The sequence below is a fragment of the Phalacrocorax carbo genome, chromosome 2 (assembly GCF_963921805.1).
Source record: "Phalacrocorax carbo chromosome 2, bPhaCar2.1, whole genome shotgun sequence".
In the NCBI taxonomy this organism is placed as follows: Eukaryota; Metazoa; Chordata; class Aves; order Suliformes; family Phalacrocoracidae; genus Phalacrocorax; species Phalacrocorax carbo.
Window position 1 is genome coordinate 140,337,281 of NC_087514.1, and position 24,987 is coordinate 140,362,267.

Here is a 24,987-nt window from a genome sequence, read left to right on the forward strand (position 1 = left end):
TTAAAGATTGTCTAGTTCCACCCTGCCCTGCCATGGGCAGGGACACCTTCCACTAAACCAGGTTGCTCAAAGACCCAGCCAACCTGGCCTTGAACGCTTCCAGGGATGGGGCAGCCACAGCTTCTCTGGGCAGTTTAAAGCCATTATCCCTTGTCCTATCACTACATGCCATGTCCTTCTCCTCAGGGCTGCTTTCAATCCATTTTCTGCCCAGCCTGTATTTGTGCTTGGGATTGCCCCAACCCATGTGCAGGACCTTGCCCTTGGCCTTATTGAACTTTATCGGGTTCACACAGGCCCACCTCTCAAGCCTGTCAAGGTCCCCCTGGATGGCATCCCTTCCCTCCAGTGTGTCGACCGCACCACACAGCTTGGTGTCGTTGGCAAACTTGCTGAGGGTGCACTCAATCCTGCCGTCCATGTCGCTGACAAAGATGTTAAACAGCACTGGTCCCAATGGAATGCCACTCGTCATTGGTCTCCACTTGGCCATTGAGCTGTTGACTGCAACCCTTTGAGCATGACCATCCAGCCAATTCCTTATCCACCAAGTGGTCCATCCACCAAATCCACGTCTCTCCGATTTAGAGACAAATATGTCATGTGGGACAGTGCCAAATTCTTTGCAGAAATCCAGTAGATTACATCAGTTGCTCTTCCGTTATCCACCAACACTGTAACGCTGGTGTAGAAGGCCACCAAATTTGTCAGGCACGATTTGCCCTTAGTGAAGCCATGCTGGCTATCACCAGTGACATCCTTATTTTCCATGTGCCTTACCATCATTGTAAGGAGGATCTGCCCCATGATCTTGCCAGGCACAGAGGTGAGACCGACTGGCCTGTAGTTCCCCAGGCCTTCCTTTTTTCCCTTTTTAAAAATGTTTCCCCTTTCCAGTCAGTGGGAACTTCACCAGCCTGTCACAACTTCTCAAACAAGATAGTGGCTTAGCAACTTCATCTGCCAGTTCCCTCAGAACCCATGGATGCACCTCATCAGGTCCCACGGACTTGTGCACCTTCAGGTTCCTTAGATGGTCTTGAACCTGACCTTCTCCTATACTGCTGGGTCTTAATTCTCCCAGTCCCTGCCTTTGTCTTCTCCAACTTGGGTGGTGTGGCTTGAGCACTTGCTGGTGAAGCCTGAGGCAAAACAGTCATTGAGTACCTTGGCCTTCTCCATGTCCTAGGTAAGCAGGTCTCCTGTTTCCTTCTGGAGGGGGCCCACATCTTCCCTAGTCTGCACCTTTTCTCACTGATGTACCTATAGAAGCTTTTCTTGTTGCCCTTGACGTCCCTAGCCAGATTTAATTGTCAGGGCTTTAGCTTTCCTAACCTGATCCCTGGCTGCAGAGGACAATTTCTGTGTGTTTGTCCCAGGCTACCTGTCCTTGCTTCCACCCTCTGTAGGCTTCCTTTTTGTGTTTGAGTTTGTCCAGGAGCTCCTTGTTCATCCATGCAGGCCTCCTGGCATTTTTGCCTGAATTAATCTTTGTTGGGATGCATCACTCCTGAGCTTGGAGGAGGTGATCCTTGAATATTAACCAGCTTTCTTGGGCCCCTCTTCCCTCCAGGGCTCTATCCCATGGTACTCTACCGACCAGATCCCTGAAGAGGCCAAAGTCTGCTCTCCTATAGTCCAGGGTAGTGAGCTTGCTGTGCACCCTCCTTGGTGCCCTAAGGATCTTGAACGCCACCATTTCACGGTCACTGCAGCCAAGGCTGCCCTTGAGCTTCACATTCCCCACCAGCCACGCCTTGTTGGTGAGAACAAGGTCCAGCATAGCACCTCTCCTTGTTGGCTCCTCTGTCACTTGGAGAAGGAAGTTTTCAGCAACACATTCCAGGAACCTCGTGGATTGCTTATGCCCTGCTGCGTTGTCCCTCCAACAGATGTTATTTCCCTACCAGGCAGATTCTGAGGAACATCTTGTCATACAGGCTCTTTTGGAAAGCCAGTAAGGTGGAGCTATTTGTTTAGCAGTAGGAAAATCAAACAAACAAAAAAAACCTGTTGGAGATTCCTGGCAGGGCAGCAAGAGAAACTCCACCTCATGGCAGTCATGACCAGCAGAAGGGGAGTAAATGCCTCTTGTTGGGTGCTCTTCCATCTGCTTCAGCTGCGTGTAATGGCCCTTCATGTTGTTGCTCTCTATATACAAACCTTGTCATTTCTGTGGAAATCTGGATCCTTTCCTTGTTCCCTCTGTGTACCGCTGAACCCCACTCAAAAAAGAGAGAAAAATAAAAAGAGGGACTTTGGTCGTATTCATTTGCACACAACAGCAAATGCTGAAGGTCTTCTGAGGCTGCTCTTAAAACCATTTTGCAAGCTATTAATGCCATAATGTAGGGAGAACTCGGAAGGTGAACATGCAGCCCCCCCGCTTTAGGTTCCAAAACCTGAACGGTAATATGGAAAAGGTGGAAGCAAATTTGCCAACCGGTTTCACTGCACTGGTTATGATGAATGGGAGACAACATCGATTAAAACCCTTCCCTTTACAGCACAGCATACTCTCGCACAGCGTCCCCACACTTTCAGATGTGCATTTACCATACGGGGCTGAAGGGTTGCGAGCTACCCACCTCTTCTCCCCAGTGACAGCACTTGCTTGCTGTATATCTGTGTGTGCATGTGTTCCTAATCTTGTGACCCACTAATGGCCAAAGCGTGCCTCCCCCCTTCCAATTTGCACCACATCTGCTTTGCCCACACATACACACAACACTTGCGTATGCTTCTCTGAAAGGAAACCGGAGCAACTGGGGAAAAACAACGCAGAGATGAAATCTAAACCGCTGCTTTACAGGTGTCTCACCTGGTTGTTCATTAGCATTCACCTTTAAGCTACAAAAGTGCTGCGAGTGCTACAGTGGTTCTTCAGGACAGCTCCCAGAGTACCCGGGGAGCAGCAGGAACACAAGGCTCCCTGATGTGTGGCTCCACGCTCCCAGAGCCACCAGACCAACGACAGATGTATCTGTGCTCTGTGAACTTGTTCATCTGGGGTAAGACACCGCTTACCACAGCCCAATGGGCAGGACGCTTCCATGGCCACTGGGAGGTAGCTTCAGGTCGTGTGTCCACTGGCACTGGGACATATCTTCAGGTTCCACCAAGAAGAAACTAGCCCATGCTTTCTCACTGGAGCTACTTCTAACCACCTAGAGGATAAGGGAAATCCAGCTTCTCCAAAGGATTCCTTTTCTTAGCCTGCTCTGGCTTTTAGCAGTGCAGAGACTTCCCAGTGGTTCTGGCCTTGACCATAGCTCTGAAGAGCACTAGACGATATATTCCTCAACACGACGGCCCAAAGATGAGCCATGGTTCCCTGCAAACTTACGTACAAAACCTTTGTTGCCGTCTGACTTTCAATTGCTGCAATGGTTCACCTGCCTGCCCAAGTGAGTGTGAACCACTGTCAAACCCAGGCGTCAGAGCCGTGCTCTGGCTCAGCATAATGTGATGCAACTGTAACCAGCAGCCTCACCACCAAGGTCAGCATTCACCAACGTCCCTCTGGGACACAGCCCTCAATGAGATCAGTCTGCACCCTATTTCTTTGCTCAAGCCACAAGAGTTTGTCGTAAAGAATATTCCCTTGTCCCTTCTCCCAGCCTATCTCAAGACAGCTTGAGGAGGCCTTGTCTTTCCCGTTCCTTTTCTTTTAGTGCATAAGGCAGCATGGCGCCGCTCTGTGTGTGCACGTGTGGGCACGTAAGCATGCACAGCTAGGGACGGAGCAGAAAAATGAAAATAAATCAAGCCTAGAAGCTGACATGGACTAGTGTCTGCTCGTGTAAAATTTGTAGCAGGATTTGATGCATGCAAGTCCATTACGGGCCAGGCCCCGTAGCCGAAGGTATCTATTTACATAGCAGCTGCATGAGCGTTCCGCGAGTCCGGGCAGTCACATTTTCCCAGCGCCTCGCCAGTGACCGGTAATGAACACGCTGAGCACCGCTGGCAAGGAGAGATTAACCACACTGTGACAGAACAGGCTTGATACATTTTATTGGCAATACTAGTGTCATACTCGGGAACCACAACCCTTTGTCAGACTGTTAGTGTTAACTTGCATGACAAGTATCAGTGACCAACTGTATTTGAAATATAGTTAAAGTGCCTAGAAATAATAGGCATCTTAAACGAAAAAAAAAAAGGGAAAGGAAACTCATTCCATCCACTCAAGCCAACCTTTATAGATCTTACATCTTAAGCACAACTGATGTACTGTAATTGTTATGTGGACTTTAATGTAACCTCTACAGCAGCACACAGACAATGCAGTTCTCTCATTATGCACATGCTTTAGGATCGTTTATTTTAATGCTTTCAAATAAATACGTTCCATGCAGCACACCGCAATAAATAAGGAGCAGCAACTTTCGTATAGTACATCCATTCATAATGTAAGTCACCATGTGAAACACCACATCTAAAGTCTTTGGCCCAGTCCCATACAGTGAAGCACACCACATCTGCACATAATCATATCTGGCTTCATATGGATTTAATAGGACTATGCCAGAAGGGCAATGTGAGCACAAGTTTAACCAGGGGTTCCTAGCTATTAAATGCAGCTACTAAGTAGTTAAAAGGCAACAACTAAACCCATAAAGGGTTGATTTGTCTCTTCTTTCTTACTTTTCAGACAGAAATATAAAGTATGAAAATGCTCTGGATATTTTCAGCCTCGTGTAAAGCAGCGTGATTAATATGGAATGCTTTGAGCTATACTGGCACGTACACTGGCATCAAAAGCCACAGCAAGACTGACTCTGACACTGAACACCGGCGTACTCAGCGGGGGAAAGCTGCTGTTCTGGCGACGGCGGGCGCTGCTCCTTCTCTTCCTCTAGGCCGACAGCTCCACCGCCCCTTCCTCTTCGCTGTCTGCGCGGTTGGCGCGGATTTCCACCAGGGTCCGAGCGAAGCGGGTCCATTCGTCGTTGTGCGGAACAGCCAGCTGGGGGAGAAACCGACAGGGAATGAAGAGAGCGCCGGGGGGGAGACCGGTTATCTCTCTGGCCTGAAATCGAGGCCCCTCCTTTGAGCAGAGCTCCTGTCACAGTCAGTGCGGCTGTGCACGGTGAAGGACCGAGGCATGGCCCTCGCCAACCCGCCGTGGGTTTGGTAAAGCGCTGCCGAGTTCCCAGGACAAATCTGGCAGCCTCCTATTCAGTACCAGCTCGAAGGAGCTTTTACAGTCAGCGGCAGAGGAAAAAAAGCTTTTTCTACTTGATTTTAAGGAAAAGTTTCTTGCTGGAGAGTTGCTGCAAAATCTACCCCTTGGTTAAAATATTCCAGATTTTCCAAACTAAGACGAGGCCTTGATCTCTACAAGTATATACACGTATGTTTAACTTTACACACGTGAGCTGGCCATTTGAAGTCAGCGAGGCTGTGCCTAAGTGTAATTGTTTGCAGGACCGAGGTCAATGTGCGCAAGGTAACCGAGCTTTTACAACACTGTATTGAAACTATTTTCCTGAAGTTCATTAAAGCTCTTAATAGTAAAATAAATATATCGTGTTATTTTAGTTACCCTCCTCTATGTTAAGGAATTCATAATTACAAGAAATGCATTATAGTGGAAATGTTATACCAACTGGATACTGCATTACGGGTCTGATTTTTTATATCATCATGCCAGATCCATTTCCATTTAATACCATTGATGTTTCTAATGAAGAGCTCTCGAACATTAGGCTTCAAGAGGGATGTGTAATCTAAATAGCTAAACTTCCAGACAAAACACTTTAGTGCTATGGCAAAATAATACTGCAGTAATTTCCAGCTGGATCCAACACTGCAATTTCTGGAAGATAATGCAGGCTGGGATTGAGATAACTAAACAAAAAAAAAAAGAAAAAAAAAAAAAAAAAAGGCAAGCAGTTTTCTTGAACTTTGTTTCATTAACTCAAATTCCAGAAAACAGCAAAAAGCATCCAGATGAACCATGCACACTTTTATTGTCCTCTTAAACCCCGTGGCCACGTCCTGAATATAATATGAAAAAATAACTGTTTCAAGGTATTACGCAGTGCTTGGTACTGAAGAAGGCAACTGTTTGGAAGCTACAGGGCATAGAAGAAACTGCTGCCCACCTTAGCAGATGGATGCCTTTAGACTGAAGAATGGATATGACCTTAGCTAATCCAGCTTGTGATACCCAATATCCAATCTGTACCGACTCACTTCTTTTAAACCACCACCAAAGCAGATGGCTGGTTAACTACATCCATTTGGCACTAGCAGATTATAGGTGCACAGAGGCTGTACTGGAATACAGCCAATTTATTCTCCTCTCCTTGCTTCCAACAGTGATACATAGAACTGAAGACTAAGAAAAGGATCTGCTACATGAACTAGCAAGCCCAGCTGAGGAAAGAGCTTATATGCCAAACATTAACCACATGTAAAAGCTCCGCATACACTGCTGCAAGTTCAGTGTTAATCATATGGACAGGAATTTGCAATGCTGGATCGGAATATCGCCTCCATATCTCACTGGTGGCAAAGTTTTTGAACTATTTTGTATCTAGCTTTGCTTCTACATCCAATATTTTGGGGAAAACCAGCATGTGTTTTAAAACTTTGCACTTGTAGTGAGTATATCAATGACTTAGTTTCTTTATGAAGGGCTGGTGTACGACAGGTTTGTTTTTTTGCCTGTTGAAACACAGTTCAGCATTTACTGAGGCTACAGACTGAGAAATGCAATCTGTGTGAAAGCTACCTCAGCTCTCAATAATAGGCATCGCTGCACTCTCTGGGTTTTCCCTTCTTCCTCTTCCACTTTTTGCATTTTCCTCCTTTACTTTTCCCAGGAATGGAGACCTGGGTTACAAGATTACATCATTTGAGACAGCTGTCTCTCACACTCGCACGCACAGACGTGGATCTGTTATGGCCTTTATCTGAAAGACAGCTCTGTTCTTTCAAAAATCTTCAGCAGAAGGAAATGCAACACCAGAATGGAGGTCAGCGCACCAACACACAAGTACCTGTAGCACAGGACTGATCACAGCCACAGACCTATACAGGCTACTGTGTAGTAAGTTAAGGGACAGCGCTGAGATCCTTCTATCGCAGATGCAACCAAACCAGCTGTAGCGACTTCCCTGTTACTATTGCTTGTGTCCTAAAAGATTTTATTTCTTGTGATGTGTCTGGCACTATCATTTATCAAACTCTTGAATGAAAACATGAAATGAGTCTCACTTATTTCAAGTAGTAAAATCATTAAAGTGGAACAATATCCTAGGCAAAGGACTTATTGAATTTAACAAAGCCTCATTGCGCCTTGTCTTTTGAAGTCCTAAATAGCATTACATTGTACGAAATGGCTGAAGAAGACAATATGTCATTCTGAAGAAAAAAATTAAATATATTTATGATATTGAGATAATTTCATTTCCTTTACTCCACAGCACGGCCACAGACAAATACAGTCAAAGTCCAGCCTATTAAGACAACTTGGTATCTCAAACTTGAACAGTCTCCCCACAAATCTGTGCAAGGACCTGGGCTGTTTTTAATGACTAAGTTCACAAAACAATTAATGATAGAAGTGAATACCTTTAGCACAGAGATGAAAACATTCAGTGCCCACACACAATCTAATTACTTAGAACTTCATCTTATTTTACTTTATTTAATCTCACACATTGCATCATGCTTTCAACAAGGGGCCAATCCTGCTAATAGACTGTTAGTAGAATAAACCTCTCTAATATACATTCCTCAGGGATGTGGAGGGATACCTTGGCAATAATGGAGTCAAGGGAAAAATTGACTTTTATTCCCCCCCTTCTTTCTGTAGAGGCCCGAATACCGAACCACAACAGTTACACAGCAAAAGACCACAAATAGAAACAAAAGCATCCACAAACTCCAATTCAAATTCTTGTCTGAATTAATGCTCCCCTTCCAGTCATTTTCCATTCAAGTTACTTCAGCCAGGCACACTTACACCCACAAGTGTTGGAGGCCTGGGTCTGTCTGTGGAATCCCCCTTTCAGCTTCTCTGCACAAGTTTTTTCTGTGGAAGAAACGAGGAGATACTTCATAAAGGAAGAGCAGAGGTATAGAGCTACCTGGGTGTTCCTCACTCTTTTGGTGTTTTTGCCATTTTTCTGTCCACTTCCAGTTACTACAAAGCAGCACGTGTTGAGTTCCAGCAGTCATGATGTCGATGCAGGGTAGAGATGTTCACCAAAGCATAGTAACTTAATATAATAACTTATATTAACATTTGAGTCAGAAGGTTATTTGAACGAACTGACACTAAGGTATGGAGTAGAACAAGGAATAAATGCTATTAAGCGTTCTCCTTTGATCACTTCACAATGGAAGGTAAGCGCTACCCTCACCAAATTAATTGGCTGAATTACTCACGCTGCTTTAACTTGAATACCATGGTACATTTAGGTTGCATCAGATAGTAATTCTAATGAGGAAAACAAGTATTATCAAAGCAAGGTGGTGACTTTGGCCAAACTTTGTCTGTTAAGCTGTTGCAAGAGGGGTACTTTTGTCTTCTGTCTAGTTTTCAAAACATCAAAAGAGTTCAGGCTGCAAGCCTACTAACCTGCAAGTGTGACGACAAGTTTACACATCCAAATAAACCTGCTTCAGTTGCATGTGCTCAGCTGGTTGCAGGAGTGAGAATTTGGTATAGGAAAACATCGTCTCAAGATGTTAGGATAACCCATTTTTAATTGGGTGAAAATATTTAACTCAGGACAATAGGGGTCTCTCATTTCTCAAAAAAAAATCAGTTTTCTTGATAGCACTATCAACTTTTTAGATCTCCTCCCCCAATTCACTTTCATAAAATATTCTTCCAAAAGCACTCAATATCTATGAGTATCTGTAAGCACTTCCTACACGATCAATAACATATAACAAATAAAAAAGACATCTAACATACTAAATACTAGACACATTTAAGATTTTATCATGTAAACTAGTTCACAAACTTTTTCTTGCTGATATTAAAAAATTGATTTACATGATGCAAACTCTCAGAATTAATTTTTCCACCACCTCCATTACTATGATTTTAGATAAGAAAGGATAATTCTCCAGCACCCTCCTCCTGGCTGAATGGTGCAGCACAAATAATGTGGCTGGAGAAGGAAAGTCTCCCTGGGCAGCACCCCCCGGCCAGCAGTCTTCAGATGCCCATGCAGAGTGAGCTCAGCTGAGCCCCCAGATTGTGACTAGCTGCATGCTGCACAGGAGGGCTGACACGCAGCAGCCACAACTGATGTTAAGCACTGGAGAGGTGGATTGGTAATTTCAGCAAGTCCAGGAGCAGCCTCCAGGTAGTAACACTAAACAGATTTCTGCCTATTCCTATGAGGCGTTGCAGTTATCAGTTTATGCTGTTATAGATAGATAACATTATACCTGCCTGTGCTTCCCCAGTCCACCATATGTACATATACGAAGGGAAGGGAACTCTTGGCTGGGCAGAATGGAATACAAAGGGCCTAGAAAGTGAGATGACGGGATGCAACAGCAAACGAACTGTAAATTAGGAGCTGAGATCTTCCTGTCCTCTTGTTCTCCTTCCCATCTGCTAGAGGTTGCTGGAACCTGGCCAGCTAGAAGCCCCTTGTCTCTAGTATCATTCTCACCCTCTTCTTTTTTGGGTGATAATGTGTTTAGCTGTGCTTTCAAGACTGGAGAGAATCTAAACAACATCTAGATTTGGAAAGCAGGGATTTGTCTATCCATATATGACCACACAGGTCAACTACAGTAGGTTGCCCCAGTTCATTTTTCAGAGTCATGGGGTTACAGCAGACTTTGAAGCAATGAGGCTTGTACAGTTTAAAGGTAAAATTGTTCCAACTTGTGCCTATTCTCCACTGTAGTTAAAGGATAAAATGACCAGATGCAAAGGAAATGACTGCCAGGATCTTCCTGACAAGCACCTGGCTTTGCTTTGCTGATGTGTCACAACTCTATGATTTATGCAATGCACGACAAAACTGCATCTCACTGTGTCACCACAGAGCCCTTGGATTTTTGAACCTTCTGAAGCTTTTCTGTTTCCTGAGTGCTCACTCTAGCCGAGCACTTCATTTACCTGTTAGCTTTCTAGCACTGAAGCACAAACATGTGCTCCCCTTGATGCTAGTACTGACCAAGGAGACAGTTTATGTGTATCTGGTAAAAGAATAACAGAGGCCCCCCCCAGGGTCGCCAGGCCATCTAGTCACAGGTAGCAGCATGGATGTGTTTCACCAGGAACAGCCTCCTCAATCTTCTCATCAAAGCAGAGATTTCCTCTGTGTGCAGACCTTCCAACCCATCACCACAGATTTTACAAACACAGACTGTATGTTCTGGGTTTCCCCAGAAACTGTGCTATTAGCAACTTCACTGAACACTACTACTCTTAAAACTCTAAGACAGAACTCAGGAAAAGGAGATGCTCTGACCAGACAACTCTCAATGTTGCCATTTGTGTCAGCTAGTGCTGGGCTCCCCAAGCAAGCAGAAAAGCAACAAAAAAATGAGTGCCTGAAGACACAGAATCGCAGAATGGCAGAGGCTGGAAGGGACCTCTGGAGATCATCTTGTCCAACCCCCCTGCTTGAGCAGGGACACCCAGAGCAGGGGGCACAGGAAAGTGTCCAGGCGGGTTTTGAATGTCTCCAGGGAAGGACACTCCACAATCCTCCTTGGGCAGCCTGTTCCACTGCTCTGGCACCCTCACAGGAAAGAAGCTTTTTCTCACGTTTAGATGGAACTTCCTGTGTTCCAACTTGTGCCCATTGGCCCTTGTGCTGTTGTTGGGCAGCACTGAGAAGAGTTTGGCCCCATTCTCTTGACACCCACGCTTCAGATATTTATACATATTGATGAGATCCCCCCTCAGTCTTCCCTTCTCCAGGCTGAACAAACCCAGGTCTCTCAGCCTTTCCTCATAAGGGAGATGCTCCAGTCCCCTGATCATCTTCATAGCTCTCTGCTGGACTTGCTCAAGCAAATCAGCAGAAATTTCTTTTCATTCTCAGATCATTTAACACCTTCTAGTAACATTTGCTCATTTAAGTTAGGTCTATTAAAAAAGCAAAAAAAAAAGGAAAAAAGAATGATTTTAAGACAAAAAAACCTCCCAAACTCTGAATGTGCCTTTTAAAGGAATGTATCTAGAAAGTTGAAATGAGATATTACAACCTATTTCAAGATTTTCGTATATTCCCCTCCCATCCATCTCTTTTATGGCTGAAAGCGTTTCAGCTCAATTTGTCCAAATCTCTGTATAGCTTCAGTTTCCCTGAAAAACCACTTTCCAGCAAATGAATTATTCATTGAGGATATTTCACTTTATTCCTGGCTCCTCGCCTTCCCTGGAGCCTGTAAATCTTTGCAGGGGGAGCTAACAAACTCTTCCTGCCTTCATCCTGCCATGCTCTTGTCCAGCATAGCTCTCTTCTGAGGGCCAGAGACTGTCCCGACAAGGAGATAAAATGCAATTTCAGCATCAGCTGCCTCCACTTTGGAGGAACCAGTGTCCCATAGACTCAAAGGGAGCACAGTCATCCGTGTTCAACTTATGGCATCTCCTTTTAATGACCGTACCTCATGGATCAATCTAGCTGTCACTGAGACACTGGTTCATAACCTGCAGCACTGATCACTGGTGAAAGTATTGTGCAATCCCAATCACCAGGTTAATAATCATGTTTATTTTTTTCATCTTCACCTACAGTTCAGACACCTCAAAGCAAAAACAGCCGTGGGAAGAACTTACTCAGCGTTGTCTCTGACTGAGGGGTTGTTCTGAAGGGGTGAATTTTTCCAACCAGAACAGTCTATAATCGCTTCTAACACACACATCCCATGGACACAGGTGTAAAAGGAGAATCTGAAAATGAACCGTTATACCACGACTTGGAACGATCTGCCAAAGTATGTGGTCTGCAGCCAGCCCGCGCAACCGTATTGCCACACACTGTTTTCAATTAGACGTTTGCAGACGAGCCTGCATGGTGGTCCAAGATACACTCTAAGGGGGACAGCGGTTCCCGAGTCAAAAACCGGTGACCCATTCAAACACGTTTCGTGGAAGTACAATGCTTTCTTATTTTTGTATATAGAAAACCTTGTTCTGATCCAAGTTGATGGGTTTCTATAGCTAGTCACTATGCTCCTAGAGATCAGAAACTTTCTGATTAACACGCACCTTTTATTAGTCACATTTGGATTTGCTGCTGTTTGGAGGCAAAGGCTGGTCTTATTTTAGACAATCCTGTTTACTTGTCTCTGCTTCAACACAGCCGTATTTGCAAAAAAAATCTCAGATCCAGCAGGGAAAAAATTATATGAAAATTTATGTTCCTCTCATCTCTAAAATACTCTGTTGCTATTATAGCTTTTGAGAAGGGCAAGTTAAACACTCTTTGAAGACAAAGTTAATTAAAGCTTAGAAAATACTCAGATCAATTTGAGTTTGTGGAAAACAGCAAGTCTGGTAAACTAACTTTAATGACTAAAATCTCAGGCTTCACACTAAGTTATGTGTGTATGTGGTTTATCACCATTTTTATATTCTTTCAATTTAATAGCATCATCAAATAAATGTAGCTTCAGGCAAATATCATTTTAGCTATTTTCTCTAAGCAGAATTCTTGTCAACCTATGTTGTCCATATCACCCTCTAAAATTAAGTGCTCTATTGAAAAGAAATCTGCTGCAAATACTTTGTGCAATGGATTAACATCTGAATGCAGTTACGACATTTTAGGTAAAAATATTTTTAACGATGATAAAATATGACTACTTCAGCTTGATGTTTTTGAAAATGTAGAACTGACAATTGGTCTAATTTTCTGGGTAAAAGAGAGCACTTGCAGAATGAGGATTGTAATACTTGTAAGTGAAAACAAGAATTATAGTTCCGCTTTAAGGAACTGATCCTATCTTCTGGAGTTCAACAGATGTTTTATCACTATCATTGAGGTGAAAACAGATGTAAAAATGTAGATATGTATGTATAAGTGTATATATGGCATGTATTAATGTAAACATTAAATATCTTGATACGCACATATAGAGCAGGCAGGCATGCACCTATTCTGGCCCTGGCCTTGCCCCCCAGAATCAATTACATACCGCCTTTGATATTTTTCTCAACCTATATGGATTTTTTTTTTCCTGAAAAAGCCTATATTTTTCCAGGCAACACCCTATGCCACACACATGGATGGAAACAAAGTGGGAGGTAATATGCAACGAAATGGCCACCAAAGTAACCAAGAGCACCCTTTTCACATAACTATAGAACCACTGTATTTAACTCTTGGGAGAGCCGAGCATCACTGTTAACAATGGATGAAACCACTGGCAGGAACTCAAACCCCACATACTGCATGCAGATGATTTTAATAAGATACAGTGTTTAGACCACAAAGGATACACTCCAGAGTAGCTCTATATATATTTGTTTACTTAATTGAAGGGGTGGAATACCATAGGCAGCCTAAATACTGCATTTATTCTATGCACAGCAGTCAGTCTAGTGTCACAGACACAGTATACACCACCCTTCTATGAAGTTAATTACTTAGCCCTCATCTAGATTAATGTCTGTTGTGATTTATTTCTTTGCAATTCACCAGCAGGGTCTGATTTAACTAGTGCTGCCATAGTAAAAAGAAGACAAAGTACTAGCTTATATAACAAAAAAAAAGCTTAATCTCAAACAGAAACTGAATCAATTTTGAGCAAACTTCAACTTTTTCTCCTAAGGAGAACAGTAGCTGCTGAATTGTTACATAGTTGATGGTAAATTATGTTTTGAATACCAAGCAAACAATGGTGTTATTTTAATAATTTATACATAATGTGCAAAGATACGCTACATAAAGGGCTTACATAGGAACTCAAGCATTTGAAAGCTCATTCATTCTTTTTTAAACTTAGTCCTCTTTGTCTGCCGCAGTCATCTCGGTGGCAGTCTAACAGGAGAACAGACTAAAACGTAGTCTGTAAATTATACATACATGACACACAAATGCATGTTAACAGAACATTAAGACTGCAGACTGTAACACTTCAAAGATAGGAAATGTCAGAGTTAAGGCTAAGTCCCTCAATCTGAGCATGTTATTAATTTTGCGTTATGATACTGTCTTTAATCTTAAAAAAAAAAAAGTAAAAAACAACAAAACCTGTGCTGGAAGCAAACACCAGTTATGGAAAACTTCAGCCTGAAGGATTAAAACTTGATAGGGCATATGGAAAAGAAAACAAGGAAGTGGAAAGGATCTTTAGTTGTAGACAATGCTACAGTTCCACCTGTAATACCAGAGCTGGCTCAGGCTCTCCTGAATTAACCAGAAAGAATACTGTCCAAGCTGTCAGACAGATTATGCTTCCCTCAATTAATGTATCAAAATGCTGCACTTGATATCGACTACAGAGGATAAAATATTGAGTAATCACCAGTCATCTTGAAAGAGATGATTGAAAGTTGAAATTTAGATTACTTTTGTTTCCTTAGATCACCTCTTATTTTAAAAACACAACTGTTAAGCTATAAGCTTATAGCCTGTTCTTAAGCACACCAGAGCACTTTCACCAGTCACGTTGTGGGGATCCTCTCCTACAGATCTCTTCAAGTGATACTTTAATTGGCAGAGACTATTAGTCTCTTTAAGTGCTTGGAGACAAATGAGATTTAATATAATTTATCAGCTATGGGAGCAGAAAGGGCATCTGTCATGCTTCAGAAGAACTAACAATTTTGTTTCAAAAGAGCGGCAAAGTTCCTACCTTTCTACCACATCTGTTATGCCATCAATTTACAGGTTAAGAAAAACAGTGAGGCATGCTGCCTGCCATTCGTCTCCCATGGGGATCTCAGTCCTGATTTGGCTGCCATTTCTCAAAGTCATTGAAAACTCCTGTAATCTTTTGTATGAGTTTCAGGACGTTTCATGCTTGGAGCTAAGGGATCAGCAGAATTCCTCCTCTACCAAACTCTCATCATTGCACTAGAAAGCCTAAAAATACCAAGTGGATCAAAACTAGAAGGTAAGGAGCCTGCAACCTATTGTTCTTTCCAATATGTATGGTTTTTATCAACTCTATTGACTGGAAGAACTGTACCATCATTTTTACTTGAAATACTAGAGCTTCAGCACTGGCAAAGATGCCTCCCTGGAAGTTCGGCTGAGTGAAGGACTATTGCCTCAGGGAAGAAATAAGTCATGGTGTCTTCAGCTCAGCTTGCCTCCTTTCCAAACGAAGTCGGCCATGTCCACACCATGACTCATTCGTGCCAGGAAATCTGGCAGAAGGGGAACTGTAAGGGACTTCTGCCATGGCTTTCTGGCTCCCAGTTGGCAAATGGACTCTCACCAAAAGTAGCTTATGAACTGCTCAATGATTTTGGTTTGCAGGAGAGTTGCTACCTTCCCTGAAATTTGACACACATTCCATTACCTGCAAAAGCTCATCCATGAAATAGCAAGGGTTTGGTTTTTTGTTTGTTTTGGGTTTTTTGTTTTGTTTGGGTTTTTTTGTAGTTTCAGACATAGAGTTTTCCATCACTTTAGGCACTGGAGAATACATTTCACATTTAAATTAAACACTGAATATGGAATTTTAGCCACTGAATAGGATGCATTAAGGCCCAGAGTTCTCCTCAGTTGATATTTTAGGTTTAACCATTACTTTCCAAGTCACAAATTAAAAATTTTTTCATATTCAAAACACAAACCATTTTGCAAACTGTAAAAGAAGATTGAAAACATAGTTAAGGATTCGCAAAATGAAAACTGCTGCTGGATGTGACGGTTGAAACCACAGAAGCATCATGAAGAAAATGAATTATACAAAGCAGCTCTTGTTTCAGAAGTGTTTTAACACCACAGTGATAACCCATGAATTTCAATTAAATTTTCAAATTGCTGCACACAAACTGAGCTTAAACTAAATTTTGTATTTGGTACTTTCCCCCTCCATACTCTGTTACTTAAAGGTATGAACATTTTTCAGTAATACCTCTTTTTTTTTAACATCAGAAAGGTGGTAAAAACTTTCAGAGAAAATATCACCCAACAGACTAACTAGCTATTTAAAATACATACTCCTTGACACCATTAGCATGCATTGACTTCAGCTCTGTCCCCCACTGGTGTTCTAGGATGCAGGGTCAGGAGAGCTAAAGCATTCACTCAGCTTCCACTGCCTCACCTACAACTACCATGGAAAGCCTGCACCCAGGTTATCTTTTCTACTAAGCCTCTTGAACGGTTTTCAGAAGCAGTAACTGCAGAGCTAGTAGCAGAGCCACTGGTAACACCGGTGCACTAAACCTACAGTGGACATACTGGTATGTCTGACCTGAAGCCTGCCTTCCACCTTTCTCTCTTGCCCTTCAGCGTTTCCCAGCTTAGCAGGAAAATACAGACAGGAAGATTGTCACATACAGCTCTCCCTTCTCCCCCTCCTGCAGGCTTTACTGAGCAGAAAGGGAATGATCTCTTACAGCTTCTCTTCTGCCGCTCTCATCACTTTGTTATCTGAGTGCCTTCTAATAGTGCATTAAGCTACATGATTAACTCCTGTCACATGTGGCTTGTTCTCTCTGATCCTCTCTGCAGGGGGAGGATCTGGCCCTTTGCAAGGGAAAAGGAAACATACGTCGGCTTTAAAAGTAGTGTTCAAATGAATATAAAGGACCGGAGCCAGATTTTTGTTGGTTGGTTGACTGGTTTTCTTAAGCTTTTTATTTCATATGATGAGGAGTTGAGGAATTCTTATAAAAGATATTTGTATCATATTGGAAACTCATGTCTTTTTACCCCATGAAATTCTCTGGGGAGCTAGTAAGCTATCTCTGGAGAACTACTAAAATATTTTATCATAAACAACTGGAAGTAAAGGATAAAGAATCAACTGAATTTTTAGGATGACTATTTAACCCCCTCACCCCCTCTTTCTGTCTGTTTTCACTAATGCCCATTTAATTCCACTGTCTAATCAACAAATGAGAGAAAGGGTAAAAACCTGGGTTAAAACCTTTAGTTTTAACAAACAATATTCCAGTAGTAAAATGAAGAGGAATTTCATGTTTATTTTTATATATATCCCTGTTGATACCAAGAACAAGCGTACATCATGGAATAGACAGGAGAGTGACCCTGTACGCCAGGTGTGACCCACTGCTCTATCACACACAAGCGCATCACAAAATCCTGTTGACAGGCTCTACTTTGAGAGGCTGTTTGTCCCACTGTCCCTGCCCATTCTGGAACTTGAGCCTTCTGATAGTTAAAAATATTCTTCTAATTTTTGACCCGAATACATGGCCAGCTTGCAGCCACATGCGCTGGTAGCAGTGCGTCCTCAGCTTCACTAGCTCTCCCTCTCTGGCCCCAAGCACTCCTATCTCTGTAAGGACATGAATTATCTATACTGCCACCAGTATAGATATAGAATTATCTATACTGCCACCACCACTTGGCTAGTCCCACCAAGTCCTTCAACCCCTTTTTACAGGCTACTCTCCTCTCCCAGTAGCCCAGATCCACACCACTCCCCAGTGAATTTCAAGCATTCTTTTACAAAATATACATTTTTAAACAAGATGGGAAATTATTTTGGGGTATTTTTTAAAATAACATTGGTTTTATGAGGGTGGTTTGTAAGTCAGAAGGCCACAACGAAGGTGACTGGCAGAAGGGCAGAGAGGCAGTGATGCCACATGATGTGCAAGAGGCCGCAGGGAAAGGGAAGCGCAAGGCTGTGGAGATTGGCACCGGAGATAAACAGCTCCAAACCTCAGCAACCAGTCTTGGGTAAGTCAGATTAGTTAGATCACAGCTCAGTTTTCCCTCTTGAAAAGTACTTCCCTAATAAAGACTGTTATTAGGAACACAAGCCTCTGTTCCAGCTTATTTAAGTACCAAAACAGACTGAAAGAGCAAGGTAACTCATATCCTTTTCCATTTCTTATCAGACTAGTATGACAGTACTGACAAGCACACAGCCATGAATATGAGCATACAGGAGTACTCACAGGCATAAATGTATGCATCTCTATGTCTGGATGTAGCCAAGCCTCCTTTTAAACTGTAAAAGTATATAAATGCTTGTTTTTAACTTATCGACATAACGTCATTGGTTTTCTACAAGAGAATAAACCAGTGCTTACATAAAGACCTCAAAGCATTCACAGTAACCTAAAGTAATGAATATTATAATGAGAAACACAAGTATTTAGGGTGATAATGACTGGACTTTGCTCTACTTAGATCGGCTCACCCCCTATGGAGGCTACCAAAGCTTAAAGATTTTATCACCCTAGTAATCAGCAATGGGTAATGGCCTTCATAAAACACAGTAATTAAATTGACTGATTTCAAACTAGTGCATTTTTTTCATTAGGGAGTTCTTATTTAACCTACTTCAAAAATCCCTTTGTGAATACTGGCTATATCAGTCAAAATTCAAATGACAAGGAACGAATAGCTTGTTCTATTCAATATTTCAGATATTATTCAAGTAAAAAGCTGGAGTTCCTAGTGTGCTGTCATGCTCTGTTTTGGGTTGGGTTTTTTTTTCCGGTCATCTCTAAGAGCTTCCAGTTTTAAAAGCCTCTCAAGACTGAACATTATAAAACTGGGGGCGGAGGGGAAGCAAATCAAAACCTTAGCTCTTTACGTTTTCCAAAAACTCTGAAGAGATTCTGCTTTGTTAAAACATGCTTTTAAAATTCTCCTAGGCCAGTGTTTCAATCTCCCATGCAAAAATACCAATGGTGAAATTCAGGCTCTGCCTCACAATCCATTTAATTATCCTTTATGCCTGGATCGTCCATGTTGTTGTAACTACTGCATATTACTTGATCTTTGAACACTTTTGAATAAAACTTGATTGCAAACACAGCCCCTTATAATTGCTCAAATTTGCCTTCACGGTATATGTGTGAGCCATTTATCTATGTTCCAAGAATACTTGTATCTCAACACAGATTTTAAAATATTTTATGGTGAGTCTCAACTCTCATTTTGTTGCAAAAACATTCGCTAACTCAATATATGCTCTACAGGAGCTTTATGATGCCAAAAGTAAACCTACTGGAAAATCTACCTGGATAACTACATGACACAAAACCTAGTTTCATAGTTTCCTCTCTGGGCTACAGCAGTTTTTAACTGAAAGAGATGCTGGATATGTTTTCCATATGAAATATATAGGAAAACACAGGGATCTTAAGATAGGAGTACAAAGTACCAGCCCTTCCCCACTCTACGCAGTCAAATAAGTGACTCAATAGCCATGCTGAAATGTCAGAGTTGGTCACAAATATGCATCTCTCTCAAATAATCTCATCTCTCAAATATGCATCTGTCTAGAACCCTGAGAACCTCAGAGCAGCTGTTAAAGGCTGCTGAAATCAAAGGAAATTATTTTATAGGCACCAGTGGGACATTCCTTACTCTGTCACTTCACCCACTTATTTCAGGCAGTTGCCAGCTCCTGCCTCGCTGCTCATCTACTTGAAAATGAGATACAGGATTAACACCCATCATGGAGCAAATGGGGAAGCACACTAACAACCCAATGCAGCAGCCCTAAAAGGGCTTAAGGAGATACTAACTCTGAAACCTAACAAAGTCACATAAACATCAATATGATTCTGATTTCACTGCAAGGAAACAAGGACAGAGGTAATAACTGTGTATAGAATCCCAGGTAACTGCTTTCTTTGGTAGAGCCAGCTTTCCTGGATGGTCTAGGGAAAAGCTTTTTCTTACATTTCTCCAGTTCCACCTGTCATACTAGTCACCCTTTAAAAGCACGACTAGAATCAACTGTCTGAAAGACCATGAAACTGATGCAATAGTTTGTCCTGTAACTAGTTTAACAAAATAATGTACAGTAATAAGCTCCTTGTGATCAGTTTCAAAGTCTCCAGTCCTGTGCTGCAAACTTACTTTATATTTTATTACAATCAAATAATAAATCATCGATTTACAGTTTCTATCTAGTTGTTCACAGCACAAGCAGAATTTGACCTGGAAGAGATTAATGAGAAAAAATAGAAATAATGGAAGGTGGACGAGAAGCTGCTTCTTTCACAACCAAAGGTGCAAAGAGCATTCTCAATAAGCCAGGTAAGCAACAAACGTGGTTGTTGGAGAATATTTATGACAGCGGCAACTGTGTAACATCACTGAAGCATGCACAGTGGGAGCAAACTTTCTAGAAAATATATCTACAGAAGAGACATGCAGTTAGGTCTAACTATCAATCATCTGGACATGTGAATAAATCTAGTCAGTGGTCCATGTTCTGTTAAAATCAACTTCTACCATACAGTAAACTTGCTGCCCAGTAAATAAGCCATAAGTCCACAGAAACTAAAATGCGTTATACATACTATCACAGTAATAATACCTCAACTACTAGACCAGCAAAGGTTGGAATATTTAGATCTTACAGAGAGCAAAGTGTATTTACAATGACAGGTTATATTCTCCGGTTAAGTTATACAGGTTTAAGATCACATCACACTGAAACAATAAGATTTTTGTGTGTTTGGGTTTTTATTTCATTTTATAATTTACATTCTTTAAATCAGTGGTTACTGATCCACAAGAGCACATCTATATGGACTACTTAAGCCTCCTCTCCCCTGGAAGTGTGTGTATAACTCCCATTAATGCTAATGGGCATAAAGCACACGCATGGAGGACAAAATAGACCCCTCACTGTGAAAATAAATGTGTTCAGTTATTTTCAGACACGATGCCGAAATCAAACAACTAAAAGTACATACTCTAAGGAGATAACATTATATAGCTTAACTGAAAATGTCACCACTATTTTTAACTCCCTGGTCATGGATGCTGCAACGTTCTTCATGTTTCTGCCACTTCTTGTGTCATAAAGACTGACTGGGTAACATATCAAAAAGGGCCAAATCCTAAATTCTTACACAAGCGTAACAGAACTGATCTCACACTCCTTGCCTTCACAAAGGATGTAAGTTTAGGTTTTGTGTCTTACATTTTCACTTAGGCCATATATGGTTTTCTCTTTACAACATATGGGTTTATAGCAGCAGTACATTCTACTGTTCTCTAGAACAGTTCCTTAAAACTGCGATGAATCTACGAAAGTAAAAATTCCCATCACTTAAATTTTTTCCTTAATGATTTGATCTCCTGATATTTTCCGCTCTGATCAAAATTAATAGAGTCAATTCTGTCTGTTCAAAGAGGTAGGAAAAATTGCTTCTGTAGTAATGTGAAAGTCAAAGACACGGTGCTTTATTATAATACAAGTATATTCACAATTTTTTTTTCTGATGGAAATAATATTTTTGAATTTACAGCTGATCTAATGTGATATTTGGAACAGTCATAAGAAAAGAGAGGTTTTAAAAAGGGTGCAGTACAAGTGGAGCATTAATGTTTTTGGTGAGTGTATTTAGGGTCTTTGTAAAGTTGCCTGCTGACTTTCTAATGGAAGTGATCACACCCATCTTCCCAAATCAGAGAGATGCACCTTCAAATAAGTGGATGCTACTGAGTAATTAGTCAGGCAGGGATGAGTTCTTCTGGTGATGAGGCCTTTTCAGAAGTTGGTGCTGTAGGAGATGGGTGGAGCGCTATTGCTGAAAGGTCAACAGCTTAGTATCAGGCTTTGCAATACTGCTGGGTCACATATGAAAGCTAGGTACTGCCAGGTGCTGTATAGGCCAGCTCCCAGCCCCTTGCCCCCAGCCACCTACTCATTCATCTACTCTAACACTGAGTCAGTTCATGGAGAAAAACACCCCAAGGAAAACAAAATAGAAAAATAAACAAATCAGTACTTCTCTGCTGATCCATCTCCCTCCCCACAGTGTGGGTGGTAACAAACACTGCTACTGGCACAAAAACTTGGGCAGTGAGGGATATGGCTAGCAATGGATGGATGGCAGGGGGAGGACAGACACTTTTAAACTGCCAGGCCAGCCCCGTCATATCCCAGAATCAAACCCATACAAAAAAGACAGTCAAAGGAGGACCCCAGCTGAGCCAAAGAACTGGCTGGCGTCCGCACACTGAAGAAAAAGAGAGCCTTAAAGGCTGCCATATTTCTGCCAGACGCTTCCAGAAGTGCATGTGCATGCTCTGAATCCTCCGTGTGTCATGCCTGAGGACAGCTAAGCACGGAATAACTCATCAGAGAGCTCTTTAAGGACTGGCACAGAGGGTTAATGAGTGAAGAGGCTGCTATTCACTGCATAAGACCGCAGTTCCAAGCTCTTGAGCTGCAGAGTATTTCTGCATCTCATTTAAGGCTTTGTAGTGAGAAGAGTTGTGGTGGAGAATATATGAGCACCCTTCTTTTTTAAAACAGAAAAAACACTAACAATGCAGCAGCGCTACTAGCGTCTGAAGCTGTTGCAGCTCAGACCACCTCTCCTAAAGTTGGTACAAGAACAGCTGATACTGCCAAAATGAACCAGGCAATAAATTAATGAGCTCCTTCATTCATTACAGAAGAGGAGGAGAAGGAGTGGCAATGGCCCATGACCTGTCAGCAGCCATGTGGATGGACGTATGGTTGTGTAAGTGTTACGGAGCTGAGCTGGAGGCGCTGGGGCTCTGCATGGGCAGGGCACGCAACATCCGTGATACAGAGCACTTTATGTAACACTGATCTGGACTCACACAAATAAATACTGTTGAATGACTCTCTCTTCTTTTTCCTTTTCAAGTAATAGGAGAAGGTCTTTCTTTTTGATCTGAGTGTATCACTGTGACTCATTTTGCAAGCTGAAGTCTGATTATACAGAGGAAAGGCCAAAAACTTAAATATTACTTCTTCTGCATAGAACACTAAATCTATTTTCTCCTGGGTGAGCTTGCAGGGATAAACAACCCTATGAATGATTTGGTGTATGATATGCAAAAAGAGACATTTCTACAGCCCGTCTAGACTCCCAGACAAGACCAGACCGTGCTGTCATCAAAGACATTTCCCTAGCCTATCATATCACTTGGAAGACAGAAAAACCACCTTTTCGGAACAGTCATGCAAAAAAGAAAAATAAATAAAAACAGCCTGACCTGCCAGTGTCATAGTGGAAATCTGGACGCAGTAACCTTAGACAATTTAGAAATTATGCTAACAATACAGCAAGAAGTTTCAGCAAACATTTGCGAGGAAAGGCAACTCCTGCACAAGTGAATACAATCCAAAAATATGAGTCATGCACTAGCAATTTTGCTATGGGCCATAAAATCACTTTACGAGAGTTACAGATAATTCTGTATGTATTCTATAATGTTTCCCTACTGTGTAGAGATGGATATCTCAGTATCCTATCACAGATAATGATGGAAAACAAATTCTCTACATAAAAGCTGATTGCTCAAAGATTCACCCTTAACTGTTCCAAGGGATTGTAATGCCGACAGAACACTATACACCGTGTTCATCAACAAAGAGGTAGATTCCATCAGTGCCAAACACACAGCAGTTTAGATGGGTTTTATAAGATGTAGCAGGGTGAACTGAGAGCAGCCTTAGACATAGAATACGCATCCTGCTATTTCTCAGCACCTACATACTCTTTATCATACATGCACCTTCCATCCTCCACAATGACACCTCTCATTTCCTCCGGTTAGTACTTCTGCACATATTCAGGCATATTCAGCATTATTCAGTATTAAAAGAGCAGATGTATTCTGTACATGTCATGCTCACAAAAATCTACAGCATTAAGCCAGTCATGAAATAAGAGATACCAGAGTATAAAAGGTGAACTCTTCAGGACCAACTTCAGAACAACACAGCTTCTATTTGCACCTCTATTTTCCTATTTAGGTTCCTTTGTACCTTTTTCCAACTGTACCCATTGAACCATTAAAAAAAGTTTTTAAAACACTGAAAACTTAAAAAAGAAAAAGACTTCCCTCATGAGACTTCAACTAGTGAACTCTTTTGCAAAGTAGCTTCATGACTAACACCCAAAATCCAATCCAGCAACCCAAAATCAATGGGGACTCCACTGAAAGAAATCTGGCTTATTCTTTGGAGGCATCCTACTCATGTTACAATACATGATCTTTTCTCAAACTTGGATGTGGCATTCTCCAGAAGTTGAGCTTTAAAACAAACAAACCAAAACAATAGCAATACCTCTCCAACATCATAGATCCATATGCGGCCTTCTGAATCACCAACTGCTACCTCCTTCCCAGCCTGGGCCCAGCGGACACGGTTGAGGGCAGAAGCTCCTTCTATGGTGACGCTGGCTGTGGGAACCTGTTGAAACAATAGGAACAGGAAGGACAATAAAATCATGCTGCTTACGAACCCGGGGGTCAGTTTTGAATGTCCTGCTTAGCTGAGTGAGTCACAAGTCCCTTGGCATTGCTGGAAGTAACATACAACCCTCGTCAAGGGAAGAAAAAAAAGGGTTCATTGTTTCTTCGATCACACGTACTAAAAAATGGAAAGAGGTTGCTTGGAATGAGCAGGGAAGACTTTTCCACAGTAAAGGGCACTAAATGAAACAGTTTTTTCCCCTTAACCTCAGAGACATGTGAAACCACATCTGCTTCTTTCTCAAAAGTCACAGACTTATGATCAAGAACCAACTGAGGGTAGGACTTGGCTTCAGTCCTGCCCTGGTTTGGCCTCTGACTCTGACCCAAATAACCTGACAGTCAGCAGACATGTCCCTGCATTCATGCTGACACATCCTTCAAATCCATACTCACCTCTGCAGCAAGATGCAGAGGTCAAAACTTAGGTATTACATCAGAAAAGTCCTGAGCTAATCATTTCAGAGCGAGGACACAACAGAAGTGACAACAGCTGAAGTGACATTTAGAACTCCTACAATATATTCCCACAATTCTCTTTTACATCCCCAGGAGACAACTTCTGCTTTAAATACACCTGGATGCTGTCTAATTTCCAACCCCCCCTCCCCGC

The 24,987-nt window shown here is 42.0% G+C and overlaps 1 protein-coding gene across 6 annotated transcripts in view; it reads right to left on the minus strand.

Annotated features, from left to right (window-relative positions):
* Positions 1-4,000: 4,000 nt before the first annotated feature.
* The window catches only part of DYNC1I1 (dynein cytoplasmic 1 intermediate chain 1), a 199,524-nt gene continuing 178,537 nt past the window's right edge, over positions 4,001-24,987 (minus strand). For 5 of the 6 annotated variants that reach the window (XM_064444581.1, XM_064444578.1, XM_064444577.1 and 2 more), the window contains 2 exons: positions 24,187-24,312; positions 4,001-4,972 (listed from right to left, as the gene is read on the minus strand). In XM_064444581.1, coding sequence (XP_064300651.1) covers positions 4,862-4,972; positions 24,187-24,312 — 237 coding nt within the window. In that variant the 3' untranslated portion in view covers positions 4,001-4,861. Of the gene's footprint in view, positions 4,973-20,666; positions 21,665-24,186; positions 24,313-24,987 lie in introns of those variants that run through there. The other variant, XM_064444582.1, reaches the window with a different exon arrangement.